At 31.9% G+C, this 19,736-nt stretch overlaps 2 protein-coding genes across 2 annotated transcripts; one reads left to right on the top strand and one right to left on the bottom strand.

Moving 5' to 3' along the window:
• Nucleotides 1-1,221: 1,221 nt before the first annotated feature.
• LOC134726943 (uncharacterized) lies at nt 1,222-4,241 on the bottom strand. The gene is made up of 2 exons (XM_063591340.1): nt 4,117-4,241; nt 1,222-3,692 (listed from the first exon to the last, which is right to left on the bottom strand). The coding sequence occupies exon 2, from the start codon at nt 3,677-3,679 to the stop codon at nt 2,171-2,173; it is 1,509 nt and encodes a 502-aa protein (XP_063447410.1). The 5' UTR covers nt 3,680-3,692; nt 4,117-4,241; the 3' UTR covers nt 1,222-2,170.
• A 3,329-nt stretch (nt 4,242-7,570) lies between these two features.
• On the top strand, nt 7,571-11,945 carry LOC134726942 (hairy/enhancer-of-split related with YRPW motif protein-like). Its single transcript, XM_063591339.1, has 4 exons — nt 7,571-7,894; nt 8,561-8,662; nt 9,704-9,800; nt 11,408-11,945. Exons 1-4 carry the CDS (start codon nt 7,871-7,873, stop codon nt 11,866-11,868), a joined length of 684 nt encoding a protein of 227 aa, XP_063447409.1. The 5' UTR covers nt 7,571-7,870; the 3' UTR covers nt 11,869-11,945.
• The last annotated feature ends 7,791 nt before the right edge of the window (nt 11,946-19,736 follow it).

Below are 19,736 nucleotides of genomic sequence, written 5' to 3'. Positions count from 1 at the left end.
TCTTTTTCTACAATAACCCAGGCTGCTTTTTAAAATAATCTTAGTAATTGGTAATTGAGTAACCGAACCCAAGGGATAAAAACAAGACATCTAAAGATATTGTGTATGGTTTTCGATCGTTCATTTAGATGATCAAATTATTTTTTAACTTGTCTAGTTCATTTATATCAAATACCTTCTACTGTAATCCCGACTTATTTTTTGCTTTTTACCCGTTCTTGACCACTTCACGGATATCTAATTTCGCGATTACTGGTAATGTAGTTTAATAAGGAAAGATAGAAGTTGAACATACTAGTATTCGCGACGATTTATATTCGCGGTATTTTCTACTCACGAAGGTTGCGAAAAAAAATATCTCGTGAACATAGGTTGGTTCACAGATTGTGGTCTTTTACCTAGCGTACTCGACTCGAAGGTGAGGTTGGGGTATCAAAACAGGAGATTCTTGTTAAGTACATTTATATAAAATGTCGTATATGAGTTTTTTTTTATTTGCGGGATATTCTCGGGTGCAAGGGGTTGGGGATTACAGAAGACTTGCACATTGTGGTATGAGTGTCAATAAAACAACTCTGCATCCAAGATACAATTTATAAAAGTAAGGTACGGCCTTCAACACGGAGCCTTGGCTAACACCGAACAGCAAGCTATAATGAGCCCAAATAATTACTAGTGTAAAACCATTTAAAAGAGAAACCCAACGGTCTAATCTATATAAAAACGAGAAACGAGAAATACTTTTAAAGCACATAAACAGTCGACAACCACTGAACATTAGATTCCTGACTTAGGACAGGTGCAACAATTAAACATTTTAATGGTACCAAACCTTCTCCCTTTTCTGAAACAATATTATAACATTACAACATAGAAATGTAAGAAAGACACACTATATAATATCAATTGGAAGGCTTAACTCAATTAAAAAACGTAGGAACACAAATTAACACACATAGAACGAATAAAATTTGATCTGTGATACAATGAGCAACTATAGATCTTCTTTAAGTATAGTTATGTTGTGCAAGAAAAAAAATCATTTTGGATAAGGAACACTATATTCACATAGGTATTCACATGATAGCATATAAAAAAACTAACTATGGACCGTAGACCTCACATGGACATAAAATTTCATGGCTGGTCACATGTTCAGTTGACAATTGTGAGGAAAGGTGGGGTGACAAAAAAATGACTATCCTTGTGATCCTTCTATATTGGTGATCATGTTTGATGTGTTAGAAATATCAAGATAATATGATATGGGAAATATTTTAGATATACAACAGCATGATATGCCCCCAATACCGCAAAAACAGTTATATAGATTTCATAATAAAAAAGAATAGTGAACCCTCATAGGTTCACCTCATATTCAAGAAAATCCGCAGGTATTTTCTCGATTTAAAATGTGTCATATGCATATCAGTGGTAGGATTTTCTCTCTCAAATCATTGTTCCAATAAGATAACAGTTAAAGATGATTTAAGTATATCACTTGAGAAAAAGGGCGTAAGTTTCCTTATCTTCAACACTTTCCTGGGTAGATCTTAGTATAATTAGCTTTCGAAATACATATTCTGTCAAGTTAACTAAAATATTGATCTCTGATTTCGAAATCAGAGATCGATATTTTAATTTGATTGCATATTCTGTTATCAAAATAACAATTATAAACATAAATGGAGGTAGTACGATTGCCAATGAGACACTGGACTTATCCGCAAGACACGTGGATGTAAGAATAGAGGTCACCTTAAGGAATTCATCTGGTGTGACAAAATTTAAATCAATTCAAAATAAGACCAACAGTTTTGTTTATATTAAAACAAAAAATGAAAAACAAACAGCTATAATTATTCTGTTCTTCTTCATACAAAACCCATTACTACTAGGTGTTTCGTGACCTTGGCTACCCATTACCGAGTGTCCCGTATGTTTGGCCTTAGTTTTTTTGCTATTCTTTGATATTATTTTAATTTATTTTCAAGACAACATGCCTAGAACTTTATTACAGATGTAAAAAGAAAGTTGGGACAATAAAAAAAACTAAAATAAAGATATTCGTCAACAATTTTCAATGAAACCTGCTGTTAGAAATGCAGAACTTTGATGGTCAAGAACCACAGTATATGATAAAAACCTCGGAGGATATATAAATAATACATCATTCCTTAAATAAACGAAAGAATGTCAAAAAGCATTCAAAATGGTAGAAAATAACAAAAGGAAACCAAAAATGTTTAACTCCTAATCTTGTTTGTCTGTCAAACATTTGATGTCTATGTCTGAGGAAAAACTCGTGTTGTGCAGATATAAAAGTGTAGTAAAACCAAATCCCAAAATTTAAGATACACACAAGCGAAAACACATTACGTATTGTAAAATGCGAATTCACATTTCCGCATTTCCGATATTGCTTCATCTGTAATATGAATGTTGTTTGTAGTATTGTTGCAGCTAATCGTATAACATAATTCACATCTTCCCAGGTATTGCGGTATTTTGCACCAATTAACTGAACGATGAAGAAGCCGCACGTGGATAGAGATGTGGTCAATATAATAAAATGTTTCATATTCATCGTGGCTCTTGGTTTTTTCTTTGGCTGCAACTGACCGGACAATTCGTAAAAACATTTGATTATCAAACAAATCGCTACTAGATTTCCAAAAAAAGCGTAAACACTGTTTACCAGTTGATATGGTTTAAGTTTATCTACATAAAGAAACACGCATTGTATTATACTATACGAAAGTGTATACAGAATAGCAAAAACTACGCAACACATCGATTTTTTATTTGTGGGATGGTGTTGTGTTGATAATGTTAAAGGTCTGCTGCAAAGAAGTGGCTGATTTTCACAACTTTGCTGGTATGATGCAGAATCATATAAATGTAAATCTTGCTGATCTACCATTTCTGTTATATGCCTAGGCCACATCTCGGAGATAAAAATCATACACAGTAAACAGTATTCTAGCAACAGTGGTTCTAAGAACGGCTTAAGGATGGTAAATGTCTGATACAGTGTTGTTTTATTGTTACATGTATCATCTGTTTGATTTTGTTCTAGTATACTCAGCATTTGATCATCATTATACATGTCAATAGTTCGATGTGTCCACGCAGATATATTAGCAACAAACATAAACATAAGTATGTAGTAAAAATAAGTCATACTAGCGAATCTAAATCTGGAAAAATAATGAATAAATGCGGTTTGGCTAATATCAAATACCCAAATGAAAATGTAGTACAAGATTGGTAGAACAAGCGACGGGTATTGGTCACACTGGATATTTACTGCTAATTTCGTTGCTAGGTATACAATATTCCCAATGCAAAAACCCCAAAGAAATATTATTTTTAACTTGTCTGTTACTCTTGGTTTCCTTGAATATTTCCAATGGCTACGAAAGTATATCAACACACGACAGAAAATTAAACTGAATATAGCTAGAAATAACAATCCGATCATTAAATATCTTGAATCATTAAGTGGAAGAGCAATACTTGTGACAACAACAATTATAACTATAGTTGTTAACAAAACGACCCCGGATATACTGCCATCATGTACTGTATAACTGCCATTTCTCCGGTCCTTAACAAGTCCCGCAGTAAACGGAAGTACAAATGTTGCTCTCAAAATTTTGTGAAGACATCTGGTCATGGTGTATTTTTTTCTACAAAAATAAAAATAAAAAGATAATACATATAATTACTTTTAGATATGAAACTTTCAAAAGCAAATATTCATTTTTTTTTATATAAATGAGGCCGTTAGTTTTCTCATTTGAATTTTTTACATTGTCATATCGGGGCCTTTTATAGCTGACTATGCGGTATGGGCTTTGCTCATTGTTGAAGGCCGTACGTTCACCTATAGTTCTTAACGTCTGTGCCATTTTGGTCTCTTGTGGACAGATGTCTCATTGGCAATCATACAACATCTTCTTTTTTCTTTTTTTTATTATATCTAAACGGATTTGATTCTTGTTTACGATTTGAAATGGTCCTCAATTAAAAGAGAACTAACATTAAATACCTAAATGGTTGAACATGCAACAGTCCTTTAAATTCATAATGATAATAATAAATGTAACAAACCCAGATAGTGATTCTCCAATGTAATCAAATTGTGGAAAATGTGTATTCTCCTCAGCGATGTGTAATCTAACTAGGTTGTATCAGGACTAAAGTGGAAAACAATTATGAATTCGGTGCATGTGTATTCTAAATGTAATGAAAGTCTTCCCTAAACACAGTTTGTTTATGGTTATGATAATAAATATTTCCATAAAAGGTGAATAACACGACTCGAAACTATTACTAAATCAGTTTAATCAGAATAGAGGAAATAATACAATGTGATAATAGTTAATTGAAATGAAAAAAGTGTTATATCAATGAACGACGAATTAAATTTCCTATCTTAATGAATTTGTCTATCATTGGTAAGCTTATTTATCAAATACCAAGATTAAGCTAAGATATCTTTAAAAAAATATTAGTCTGCCTCACCGCTTTAATTTTGCAAAATCCGTAGAAAATCAGTCTCAGCTAATAATGGTCAGTATCGTTAATCAAAAGGTTAAAAGTATTGATAGTACATATTGAATTTTTAACAAGGAGATGAGCGACTAGACAAAACACCATTAAAATTTAAAATTAGCTTATTTAGCTGCTCTAGAATGACACATCATTCACAATGAGTCAATTTACTATGTTTATAAATTTGGTAACGTTCATATCGTATCCAAGATTGGCGTTGCCACTGATGGCATCCATTTTGGCTACATGTACCGTATGCAGTTCGATGGTGCTTGACTATTTTCTTCGAGAAACTAGTTGTTATGGGATGGCAGGGTCTGATGTACTGGCTTATCTGATGATATAATTCCTATGTATGAATGACACTGTCCGAGAAGCATGTTAACCTCAGTTTCTACAGTAAGAAAGACAATGTAAGAAACAGCTTTGAGCAGATTCAACAGTCATATCTTACGTATAAAACATATGCTCTCATTGTTCTTAAAATGTTTTATCAGTAACCCCCCTCCTTTGACAAAATGTTCTCCCCCAGATTAAAAATTATATCGAAAGATCAATACTACTTATGCTAAAGAAGGCTGCAAGCAATAGGGATAGTCGAACTGCCTTTTTTTATTTGAAATAAGACAAGTTTAAATTGTTTTACTTTTGTCTTTTCTGTACCTTTTATAGCTGACTATGCGACGTTACGCACGGTATTGGTGCCACTTAGCGTTACACGACGTTCCTAATAAAACAACGATTTTGACCGCGTTGTTCCACGGAAAGTTTCAAACGTTGACCTTATATTCTACTCATGTGAAAGTGCCGCTTAAAGTCAAGAGATGTTCGAAGTTGCTTCTTTATATGGTTTTATTTTTTCAAGCCGGTGCAAATGCAAAATTCCATTGAATTAAAACAAAATTTTAGATACATGAACAATTTTTAATTTTTGCAAAGAATTGCAACAATAACACAAAATGACAATTTAATGTCTTGTAAAATGATTTAGATATATAAAAAGAAGATTTGGTATGATTGCCAATCTCCACAAGCGATCAAAATGACACAGAAATTAACAACTATAGGTCACTGTACGGCCTTCAACAATCAGTTTCCTCTATTTCTTAAAAGTTAAGCAATGTTCTCTCTGCCAGCAGACGTCTCCTATCTTTGCTAGTGAAATTGTAAATATTTCGTTTCTTGTTTCTGTCTCTTACCGCCATTTACATGTTTATATCTGTTTGTTTTAATTTGGTAATTTCGCTCCCTCGATTAACGTTTATATTCAAATGCTTTTTGATTTGTCTTTGATTTTATTTAATTTTAAAACGCGAACGTTAAATTACGGTTACGGGGACATTTCATTGGACATCTTAGATCGTTTCGGATTTTTTACCTGCAACTCAAAGAAAAGTTCATATCATATCATTTTAAAGAAAATTTAATGTATTTTCCATTTATATCAGTTACATTTTGTAACAAATGTTAATAAATTGAGATACAGTATAGTTTCGTTTGATAAAAAGCCTCTGAATTTTTCTTTGTGTTATTTTGTCCATCGGGACATTTTATTGGACACGGGAAAAATGACGATGTTTTTCAAATAAGACCGCAGTTACATAATGATAACTTCGGATAGCTTCTTCGGGAGATGTATAATTTTTCTGATATTATTAAAATTCATTTTCGTCCGTTATATCTAATGAAAATGAAGACAAAAAGTTTTTTTACGGGCTGAGCAGCTAATTGGGACATTTTTTCACTCTTTTATTTAAACTCTTCTGACAATCTTCCTTCTCTTACAGTTAAAAACGTCTATTACTTCATATAACGTAAAAAGTAAACACTACATTTGTAAAATTTTAAACCATTCTACTTACTAATGAATCCGCACTGGGATTTCAAAGACGCACAGACAACAAAATTGTAACAGCGGGACACCCTTAAAATGACGTTGTGTCATCGAAATGAGCAAAGTTTTTCATTCAAATTGATCCGAAGCTCTAAATCATCTATTATATTGATTTCTATGGTTTGTTTCCTTTCGAATGATATGCATAACATGACTATTTATTGTATATGATAAGAGATCTATTTTGAATAACCCGCATCCATATTTCCAAAGTGACACCAATATCATGCGCAACGTCGGTATGTACTTTTCTCATCGTTGAAGGTCGTACGGTGACGTTTATTTGTTAATTTCTGTGTCATTTGGTCTCTTGTGGAGAGTTGTCTTATTGGCAATCATGCCACATTTTTTCATTTTAAGGGTTTACAGTTCGTTACCGGTACAGCTTCAGTGAACGAACTTTTTGACAGAAAAAAATATTCTTTAAAACTAACCTAGAATATAGTTTAAATCGACTGTATTGATTTTTTCTACCTAATAGGCTAATGTACAGGACAAATTTAATTTAGTAATACAAAATGATCAGACAATTTTGAAATCAACTGTGTACTGTAATTTTACACTATCCTTTTTTGACAATCAATGTATAAAGTTTTTATATTCATAGGCCACCTTATAATTTTTTCCCCAAAAAACACCAGATCTGACATGTTTACAAAAAAAAATTGCTTTTTGTAGATGCAAAACCAAAAGAATGACACAGAAATATAATTAAATAAAATCAGTGACTTATATTTTTTTATAAAATATGTGTTCATAATAGTATCAGTATCCAAGAAGACGATATCAATTTTGTAAACTGACTGTAGGTTGTCGGATAAAATGCAGATACATATTTTGTAACATGACAACACGACAAAACCGAAATTGAAACATGTGTGCATAATTCAATATTATTTTCTTGTTTTTCACTAGCTAAACTTGACATATTCCTATAATTAAAAAATTCAGCTGTTACGTGGTTCTTCGATCAATCAACCCATCTCTCTAATTAAAGTATCCACCAGTCGCATTATAAACCATGTGACCGAGTGTTCCGGATCATCCGGGCACGTGAATCCATTAGGTAATTCGCGTGCCGATACTGTTGGTTAGCTGTGTCCAGCACGTGACAGAACTGTCGGCTGTTGCAAAATCTCGCGTGCGTAAAATATATCGGCACGCGCTCCTCCGTGGTATAGGTTATTCCCAAATCACATAGTTTATAACATTAAGAGGCTTCTGTGATTTAACCATTTTAATATCCGTCAATGCACGTGTAAAATGAATTAATTGCATGTGGGATAATCTTGCTATACTGCATTAATTAAATCGTTCTCGTAACATTTAAATCCTGGACATCAATATTTTTTGCATTCTGGAAGAGTATTCACTGCAGGGATATTATTAGAATTCATTCTCAGAAGTTGAAATAATATGGAAGCGAATAATTCAGATGCGGTTAGTAAAATTTATTTGTTTATTTATTTCTGAAATTAAATAATTTAGAACACAAATACGTAAGAGTATCTTTTAAAAGATTGCATATTAATATAATGGGGAAAAAAAGAAATATAAGTATAACAAAAGCCCTTCTTAAAAATGAAATTCTTACTTTCTAATTTCAAAAATTACATTAGAAAAATTGTTTATAAGGAAATAAGATGGAAAAGTCTATAGAAACATACGCCGATAATTCTTCTCTTCTAATGGTCTAGGAACTGGTTTAGGAACATAGAAATGAACAAAGTGTTAACTAATAGTGTCACTTTCATGTTGTAAATCTGCAAGATATCTTGTTTTTTGGAATCCCCGAAACCTCGATTTGAATATTTTTTTGTTTTTTTCAAATTTGTTTTTTTTATTTAAAATGCATATATCAAGGTTCTCTCATAATAATCACGTTGAATCGAAAGTCAAATTTGAATTTCCATCTTACAAAGTGAATGTTCTGTCCGAAATACAGAAACAGCTTTTTAAGATCTTAAAATTTGTATGCTTTTTAATATATATAAACCTTTATTTGATAATTCAAGAATCATAAGACAAATTTGAGTGTATGTCCTACTTATTTTAAATGTAGATGATAGTTACACGTAATAGAACGTAGTTTTTACTTTTGAACAGGATCAAACTTCTCACAAAGTTATAGAAAAGAAAAGACGGGACAGAATAAACTCGTGTCTGTCTGAACTTAGTCAGACTGTTCCAGCGGCATTTTCTAAGCAGGTAAGGATAATAAATACTAAGTCTTACATATATAGATACTCTTATCGTTATTTTATGTAGGAAAGAAATGAATTATATGGCATATGCTTACGTGAAATTATCTGCTATTGACGGTATAGACATTTCTTTATGCCATTCCTCATTTCCCATCAGAATGAAATATTCTTCAAATGGAAAATATTATTTTCATCTATGAAAAAGAAAATAAATACGACAGGATGATTTTCAACTCTCTCGGTTTTTTTTTTTAGATTAATACATACTTCGTTTAATCCATTGCTAAACATGAATGATGAATTTAGTACTCGTTGAGATTATCTTAAATTTATTACAAAGGTGTAGGATTTAAAAATTGGTATGCACCATCGAATCATCCACTCCTCCTCGACTTTTATATAACATTTCCAATCCACTTTGAATTTTTAAATTATGATTCACTATTCCAGACCCAACGGTAGGAGTAAATCGAGAATATATTCCTTGGTCTTCTTATGATCTATATTTATTGACCTGATAAATATAGACTGAATAAAAAATCGCCCCGAAAATGCACAAAATAATGCCCAGGGCGGAATGCAATCCAAAAATAGAAGCATAGTTTAGTAAATATCTAGAAACGCAAAATTCTTTAAAAACGATATGTAAAAGAAGGACGAAAGATACCAAAGGGACAGTCAAACTCATAAATCTAAAATAAACTGACAACACCATGGCTAAAAATGAAAAAGACAAACAGACAAACAATAGTACACATGACACAACATAGAAAAATAAAAAAATAAACAACACTAACCCCACCAAAAACTAGGGGTAATCTCAGGTGCTCCGGAAGGGTAAGCATATCCTGCTCCACATGCAATGTGGCATCCGTCGTGTTGCTTATGTGATAACAAATCCGGTAATTGTCGAATGAAATATATATTGCATGACCAATTTATGCTGTAACGAAAAATCATTATCAAAGTTTACGTATTTAAGTTATAAGGCATCAGACACTTTTTGTATAGAGTAGTTGCTCATTTATAAATATGTTTCTTTCAGACTTCTGGAAAGCTAGAAAAAGCAGAAATATTAGAAATGACGGTTGAATATCTAAGAGCTATTCAAGCAACAGAATTAGGAATCAGAGTTGAAAACGGTAAGTATTTAAATAGTTAATTATAAAATTATGATATGTAAAAAAGAAATAAAAAATGAACACACCACAACAAAATCATTTGAGAAATCACAAACACCTCTTTCTTTAATTTTGAAAAAAATGCAGTAAATATCAGATACCAAACTGGTGTTATGATATAGAACAGTAAATGCGACAAAAAAACACGATTGTTATACACTATATTCCTAAACTTTTGTGTAAATAGTTCCTTTTTCATATTGTTTGTTTAGTCGCATTATTTATAATATTTAACAGGCATTCTTTCGTCATAATATTGTACAAAAAACTTTTGCACCATTTATTCGTAAAACACTCAAATATGTAAGTACACTTTTTTTTAAATTGAAGTAATGTTCCATGAAATGAATCTTATTCAAATGTCGATTCATGCGTCTTGGAAGTTTAAACGAGTAAATAATCAAGATCAAGTCTTTCTTAAAATCAGTTATAGCCCCTAACTATTGAACTACTAATTATAAAAAAATAAAAATAATCACCATTTAAATACATAGAATGAATTCAAAATCATATGAATGTTAAGCTGTAGTAAAAAGCGGGGTTCTTATTCATTTCTCATGTTTATTCTTACAATTTACTATCAGTCATTAAACCCACCTTCATCATCATAATCATCATGATCATCATCTTGCAAGGACCAGCTCTTACATGGAATTTGCATGAATTTGATTGCTAACACAAATCGCATAAAAACAAGACTACCTATACAAAGACAGGAGCATATTGTATTCTGTCAATATTAAGGATAGCTATTTAGAAACCTTCTCTAAGACAAAACAAAATAAAAAAACCCCGGATGACTGACAGATGAAGTAATCACTGTGTCGTATTTCATGCCAGCACATAAGTTGTCTCGCACAATCTACACGTGCCAGTCGCGTTCCAGGAACGTGTCTGTGACAGCATATCCGGATCAAAACCATTTCCTTTCAGAGAATAGTTAACTTTCAAACTTAACCAACGGCTATGACTAATGTTTGCTACAGTGGTTACGTGTTCAAACGTGTTTTATCAGTGTTACGCGTGCGATGCTCGTTTATTAATACCCGTATAAATGTTGCATATGAATGTGAAAGATCGATAAATTGTAAAACGTTCAACTAATATTTCGTCAACAGTGTAACATGTTTGACAGTTTGGAGTAGAGCGTACTCGAAATTATCGAACCAACGAAACGTAACGAGATGATTATACATTCATCTGTTCGTGTCTTTTATACATTTACACATGTCTATAGGCAGGTGTCCTTTCAAAAATGTGTCTTTTGAAATAAAACTTTCCATAACATCGATTAATAGTATCACATTGTCAATGTAGCAGATGAATTGTAATATTGTAAGCCGATAGGTCACGATATGTATTTAGAAAGTTAACGTTTTTACAGAAACTATTGTGCTATCTGGTACAAACGTTTAAATTAAAATAATTTTACATTGTTATGTACATGTATGTAACTTTATCTTTAGGAAGTAAATTAATTTAAAGTTTACTTCTTTTACTTCCTCAATATATATGTTGTTGATGTTTCAAGGTGAATTATGCTAATCAAATAATTTAATATTTTCAAGGTGACTGGTATAGCTCTGAAATTTGGACAGATTTTATGCAACATTATCAAACAGGCTACAATGATTGTATTCGTGAAATCATGCGTTACATGCTTGATGTCGAAGGCCTGAATGTCCATGACCACAGATGCTCAAGAATGATGTCGTATTTACAAACAAGATTTAAGCCTGACACGTCCATTGCAAGTGGAATAGCACACAGACAAAGTATATCCAGAAACAACGCATCCTTCAAAAGTGTATCATCTTACAAAGGTGGCGCTTCTCCTCCCACAAGTTCCCGATTCAATCCTTATGCTGTAAATCAACGTACAAGTTTATATGACTTTTGTTTAAATGGAGAATCAAGGGACAGCTCCTTGGCGAAGGCAACAAATTTTACATCACCATTCCAATTAATGCCATCATTCACTGGGTTACTTTGTTTTGCAGATCGAAATCCTTTATTAAAAAGAGACTGATATGATCAAGACTTTCTTATTAAAACAATGTAACTTTAAAAACGGTGAAGGAGTGTGCCTCAATTCCAAATGCACCCTAAAGCAATGCACCTATTTAATTCTTTGGTATATATACTATCAAAGCTTGATAAAGAATAAATACGTTAATTGCGACGGAATATAATGTAGGCATTACGAAAGTGTCTATGTTTTGGTGTAATGTTGATGTTTGGTTATGATAGTCCGAAATACGAACATGTGCGTGGATATATAGATCTTATAATGCAATTTGTCAAACGTTTCTTGAAATAAATATTAAGATAGGATGTGTATTCGTTTAATTTATATATTTAAAGATCATTTCGCTAATACTAAATTTCTAAGATTTTATTTTGACTGTAGAAAAATGAAATTAAAAATTGTTACTTTAAATATTTGGTTTTAAACCTATTAAGATCATTAAATTCATTCATGGTAATTAAGTATATTTATCTATTAACCTCTTAAGTGGTTAAAGGGATAATGTCATTCATGCGATTACGATGTAAAAAAAGAGAATGTTTCAAAAAAAATTATATCAACATCAATCTTAGATCACAGGCGTTTCAGTCACGCCCCTTTTTGCATTGATTTTTTTATTACTCTATTAATTGTATCACGATAACTGTAGTTTAAACGTAGCTGCTTCTCTTTTAAATGAAAGTAGGTGACAAGACGGATCAACTACAAAGAGCACTTGAAAAAATGTGAAATAATAAAGAAAATTAAATTTTGATATACTAAAATGGGGGAATTGAAAATCGGATGGCCTGTATCCGATATTTGGAACAGCAAGCCTTGTGTGCGTAGATTATATATATTTATCCCGTGTCCTTACGTTTAAACTCGCATTATAAATCCATTATCAACTTCTTTATCTAAAAACGTTTCAGAAATAATTGATGCAAGTTATGCTTTATTGTAGTTTGAACAAGGGTGAGAATTACATAATCATTCGTGATTATTTTTGCCCACACGATAGCGAGGGATAAAATACCTCGAATATAATGCCTACTCATCAATTATGCCGATTCTGATTAAGACAATTACGGTAATTTCTATGTCCGATGTGTGAAGAGCGTTTTTGGAAGCATTTCCTTGTACCTCCCCCTTTTATTGTTAACGGCAGTTGACATGCAATTTGATTTTTAAAGGGAGGTATTTTGAACGGCCAGCATGACGTTGCCGTATCTAAGTCAAATATGCGAACTGCGTATTGTAACACATTGTAATCATTGTATATGTTATTGTATTAGTAACAAGATGTGCATCATTTAAGAGTTAGAAAGCGTTTTAAGTTAATGAAATAAATTAAATGCATGCCAATTTGATAAAATTCAATTTTCTGCAGTAGTCAATATACGCATGTGCCAACACATTTTATTGGATTTCGATCATGGGTTTGTTTACAAAACGAAAGAAGCACGTCGTATAAGAATTCTCTTTTAAAGATTAGCGTCTTATTGGATGCGCTATATCCATGACAATGTTTATACCAAATCAAACGTACTCGATAAATCGAAAAAAATCATAAATGTAACGACGATTATCTAAATTAACATTTTTAAAGATTTAGATTAAGAATATTATTTGTACAACAATAATACACTTCCTTGGGGAAATTCAAAAAATTAAATCTCACTTCCTCAATATTTTTATCAACACGCATCACTGTTCAATAGAAAAATAAAAGTTATTTGTTAAAACGTAGCTTTTACATTCCAAACTTCACAGAACAGATACAATCGAATACCGTTTGAAGTTATTTTCCAATAAGGAAACATTTGAATTTAATGGTATATAAAGAGCCTAACTTTGTTTATCGTCAAAGTTGAGCATAAATAAGCAAATAATTTTTGCTAACAATGTCTGATTTAAAAGGGATCTTATTGCCGTTTTCCTCCGGTGTTCCATCAACTAACAGGTTCCATAAGAATGATGGTAGTATTTCCGGTCTTATTTTTCTGGTTGCTTTTATATCATTTTCATGTTGTGCCGTGTTTGTATCGTCTTACCGAGGGCGAAATGTCACGGCTTCGATGACACCACCTGGTAATGCATACCTCATAATCTTGTGTGCTTTGGCATTTTTAGCATGCATGGTGATCATTTATATAAACGCAAAAAGAATAAGAAGAAATGAAAGCGATACATTGTATAGACGGGACAACACCGCTTGGTTAAAACTAAAATTTCTGTACCTTTTTGGAGCTGGTGGAATAGCATACCAAGTAATAGAGTACATTTACAGAAGAGAGTGTTTTTCACCGCATGTCCATCTTGATAATATTTTAGCAGCACACATTGCACTTACTTTATTTTTTCTAACTCAGACAGCTTTTATACGGATAATGTATAAGTATGTGCTTAAAAACAGTATTGTAATATTCTACACCGTAAGCTTCATCTTGGTAACCAACGTTGCTGTATGGACATATTATACTGTTACCGGATATTACATCACGAGGGACTATTACTCCGAGTCAAATATAAGTGAATGTAATTGTAATTCAACATTAATTTCTAAAGTGTATTGGAGATCTAGAGTGATTGTTGATCCGATGATAATGGAGTATGCACTGCTTGCCAGTATATTTGTGTTTGAAATGTGGCCACTGAACTCACAGAAGGAGCAGTGTGACAGACAAGATGCTGAAATGAATATTGAAGATCTTAATGACAGATTGGAGATTTGCAATAACAATGTGTGTGATCAAATAACAGAAACTTTTCCACTCATTCAAAACAAAAGCGAGGAAACCAAATATTGCTTAAAGGTAAAAGGCGTTCTCGTCGGCCTATTGACACGGTTAAAAATGCAGTTCAATGTTTTCTTTGGAATTTTAGTAGTTGTTCCAACAGCATTGCTAGATATTCTAGATATTTTCGTTTCGAAAGGCACATACACGTTTCCCTTGATTATAAGTTTCTGTTTTTGTAATTCGGTAATGATAGGACTTGTTCTAAGATGTTTCTTTTTACTATATAGAGATTGCTGTCCTTCTTCATCAAATAATTTTAGAACTGTTAGTCATTGTTTACTTATTTTGTCTTTGTTTGGATTTACATTTTTCATGACTTTATCTCTTTTTGCGAACATTTTTCGAGATGATGATATTTCTCCAAGTTTTAGAGGTTTCGCTATCTATCACGAACTAAGCATTATTATTGCATCATACCTGCATACTATATTTATATTACAGATGTCCTATTGTAGGTCGTATACACAATCGGGACCACGCACATGTCTGCATTTACAAAATATATGTTTGACTCTTGCTGTAATGCATCTTGGGTATTGGGCAAAAAATTCCTTCATTTCAGCATCTTTCAGGTGGCATAAGGGTTTTGAATCTCAATATTTTGGAAATAAAACCTATGATATCTTATTCCACGTCTTTTTTCCTTTTGGAATTTTCTTTCATTTCAAATGTTTTATATTGTTCTATGGCATCTTTAAGAGATGTGCGTCATAACCATACATACCGATTGAACGTGTTGTTGTTTGTTGATGAACTATTTACCATTAAGTGACTATATCAATATTCATAACCAGAAATTATCATTTTTTTAGTATGTTAATACTCCCTTCCGCGTGCTGATTTTTTGCGTTGTGTTCAAGACCCATTCGTGGTCTTTGGCTGCTTTCTGTACTTTGGCCTGGTTGGGTAACATGGGTAAATTAATAAAAAAAATGATTTTCTTACAGAATTAAGAATTCACAACAACCAAAATTTCACCGTGAAGAACACATCATGGCTTTGTAAGACATGAGGTTGTGGTTTCGAATCGAAGAAAACAGCCATGAAGGAAAAAAAACCTGATGAGCATAAATCCACGTTTCTATCAATTACCAATCTTCCTTGGTGAATAGTAGAGTACAAAGTGCTGTGCTCCTGTTTCTCAAATACTTCGCCCTAGTTTGTATCGTCACAGTTATTGGTTCTTGTAGGCAATTATCTACATTAAAGTAATATTCATGGACCCGATTCTGTAGATTTTAATAGACATCAACAATAGTTAAATAAAAGTATGAGAACTACCGTCAGCTTCCTTTTAATCAATTCTAGTTGACCTTTTCTTCGAAATGTAATGCACCGTTAGAGATTTTGTATCTCATGGGATCAAGATAGACTATTTCTTTAAAAATAGATACTTCTGCCTGTAAGTCTGTCATAACATTACAAAACATTTCAAAGAAATTCTGTCAAAGTATTTCGTTTTGTTAAAAACAGAAAATTGAGAACAGAAATTAAAATTTAAAAAATACTCGGTCTTAATGGTCTTATGCAAAAAAGGTGTTTCGGTCCAGTACCAAACGAATAGACAGAGACACGTCGCCCTTAAAGGAGAATTCTATCATCATAATGTAACGTAAATGAGCTATGTTTATATTATACTGAAGACTAATGATTTAAATGAACTAAGCATATGCAGTTTTAAAATAATTTTATTTAAAAAAAACATCATCGATAGAAAAACAACTGAATACACATATTGAAGAATCATACCTTTGACATAGGACGGTTGATATGATAGGATAGAAAAATTTAAATAAGTCATTCTCAATAAAACTATCAATTTGAGAAAAGAAGTTGGGAATGGGTCAAAGAGACAACAACCCGACCATAGAGGAGAAAGGTCACCAATGGGTCTTTCACACAACGAGAAAAACCCGCACACGAAGGCGGGCTTTAGCTGGAATCTTAACAAAATGTGTTTCAGTTCAGTAAACATTGACGTCACACTAAACTCCGAACATTCAAATGAAAAAAAAAATACAACACGAACAAAGGCAAGCGGCTCCTGACTTGGAACAGTCGCAAAAATGCGGCGGGGTTAAAATTTTGTGAGATCTCAACTCTACCCTATAGCAATACCCATAGCCAATGTAGAATAAACAAACAAACAGTTATCCACACTGTAAAATTCAGTTTAAAGGAAGTCCTAGTCTGATGTTAGAACAGGTAACCGAAGAAACAAAGCAAAATGAAATAATACATGCATTTACAAAAAGACTAGTAGCAGTTACTGGCTTGTCAACTCCGGACCCCATATTCAAACTGATTGAACAATTATGTCTTAATCTTATGAAAATCAAGTACAGTCCCTCCCGTTAGATCTTGAGTATCATATCATTATAAAAAAATATGAGAACAACATAAACCGTATCATGTCAACAACTGGTTTTCGAATAATTGTGTCTGTTTCCGACGCAAAGACACTATAATTGAATCAAAATTAATTCCAAAATATGTTATCTTTAATGACCTGACAGCAGTATCGTAACTATATTCCTTCTGAAGAAGTCTGTTTAATGTTTGTTTATCTTTTGAGATGAATGACGACATTTTTGTGCTTTTTATGTATAGAATATTACCATTAAAGATTAGAGGTTAAATACCTAAACGTACAAGATGCTTGTATGTTTATTAATATTTACGAATGCTGTCCTTGTACCGATGATAACATTTAGTAAATGTTTTGACTAGTTTTTGATATAGAAAACTCTGTTAAACGGAGATTTCTTTAGCCAAAATCAAACACATTGTTACATACAATAAGTGAATCGAACTCGGGTTCTTTTACAAATAAACACCATTAGGTGGTGACAAGAAGAAGGCACCATTTAAAATTGAAAAATTTACAGTAGGTAATAAAAACTCATTTCTTTTATTGTAAGTTTTGATATAAAGCTTCCCATAAAATATATAGATATTAAGATCCGGGAAGTCCAGTGTTCATTGTTAGTACTAACTTTATTTCAAGTATCAAACATATAAAATACAAAATACTCATTATTATCAAGAATTCCATAAACTAATTAGTCATAGGGTATTTAACGTCAACAGGCTGTAATTTACTAAAAATTTTAAAATAAAGTATGCATTTTATCCACAAACAGCACTTCTTTACAGCAGTTTGCACTCAGACGACATAGATTTAACTAAATAGTACTTTATTATGATACTTTGTATAATGTACGTTAAACGTTCTTGTACCATTTTAAAATTTCTACAGGATCCTATATCTTTTCTTATAGGTGTATCATGTTAAGAGACAAGATTTCTATTTTTAAACGTTACGACACATACAAATTCAAATATTTTTTTTCTAGTGAAATAGTGTCCTCAAATGCATATCATAACAATAAATCATTGAATCCTACTAGAAAGTCCTACAATGTTTAAGATATTAAAGATATTGTGACCAAAATTTTGCAAAGCACGCACCGACACAATTGTGGTAGTCTGCAATACAAATAATTGTGAGGAACAGCAGATTTTCTAAGGACTACAAAGGGATTTTTTTTTTAATTGAGACGGAGTATTATGTAGGCATTAAGAAAGTGCCTGTGTTTTGGTTTAATGTTGGTGTTTGGTTTAAGTGTCCGAAATACAAATGTATGCGTGGATATATTGATTCTATAATGCAATGCGTTTAACAATAAAATATGTACCTGTATGTGGGTATTTTTTATATTGAAACTCCGATTTGCCACTATTAATTTCTTGCAAAACACGGTGATTTTGTTCCCACTGTAGAAAAGATAAAATTAAAAAATGCTACTTTTAATATTTTAATATTTCATATTGACCCTTCTCCTATATTTAGAAAATATTATAATAATTTATTCATGGTTATAAGGTTACAATGAACCTTTTCAGGGGTTTTAAAAATATAATGTCATTCATGCGATTACGTTTTTAAAGATAAGAATATTTCAAACATAATTATATTAACGTCAATCTATATCATAGGCGATTGAGACACGCCCCTTTTTATGTTGAATTATCAGTTGAATCACACAATTAATGTAGTTTAAACGTGCTGCTTTCCTTTCGTATGGAAGTAGGTGATAGGACGTTTAGACTAATTATTGTATACGTGCATGCCTGAATAATACAAAAGAGCATTTGAAATGAATAAGGTGAAATAATAGAATAATTAAAACTTTCACATAAAAAGGTTATCCTCAAAGTGTTTCATGTTTACCAGATCAATTTTGTCGTTTCATATTACTTTCACACATGCTGTTCATTTGTTCATCACTTCACCTGTTAATTCCCTTGGATATAAACGACAAAAATCCGTTCCTTTCTTGGGGGTTAATTATGAAAATGTATTTTGTTACGTAACCTTATTCTTTATAATTATATTATGTTACTTTCTGATATATCGGAATTTCGCCAAATCAATAGTAAGAGGGAAAATCATACTGTTCATAATAAAGATTTACAAGATTTAGCGCGGCGTGGTATATAAATATATACTGGTACGGTTATACTGGTAAGGAAGGAAGTTAATATTAAGTACAAGAAGTATCGCCTTGTTTCCGTGATGCATTGTACTTGACTTCCAATTCAAAGATGAATTCATCTAAAAATAACACAAATGGTACTTATTTTACTGCAGCAATTGATCTTATTCAATATTAGTCCAGAGCTTTGCATGAGAAACATGTATGTAAATACAGAACAAGTTTTTTTAAGCTGGAGACTTAATGTGTCGACGATTAACCTATTTTTGAAATTTAGATAATATCATTACTTGTACAATAACAATGCACTTCCTTGGGGAAAATACAAAAAAAAAAAAATAATCTTCCTCAATATTCTTTTCAACTTAAAAAACTGTTCAATAGAAGTCGAATAAAAGACATTTTTATTAAAAACTATCTTTAAATTCAAAACTTTACAAGACAGATTCAATCAAAAACCGCTTAAAGATATTACCAAATAAGGAAATATTTTAATTTAAGGGTATAAAAAGAAGCCTACCTTTTTATGTCGTCAAAGTTGAGCCAAATATCAAACTGTAAATAATGTCTGATTTAAAAGGGATCTTAT

Source organism: Mytilus trossulus, chromosome 7 (assembly GCF_036588685.1).
Source record: "Mytilus trossulus isolate FHL-02 chromosome 7, PNRI_Mtr1.1.1.hap1, whole genome shotgun sequence".
NCBI classification, from domain to species: domain Eukaryota; kingdom Metazoa; phylum Mollusca; class Bivalvia; order Mytilida; family Mytilidae; genus Mytilus; species Mytilus trossulus.
The sequence above is the reverse complement of the archived record's forward strand: the minus strand, read 5'-3'. Positions and strand labels throughout refer to the sequence as shown.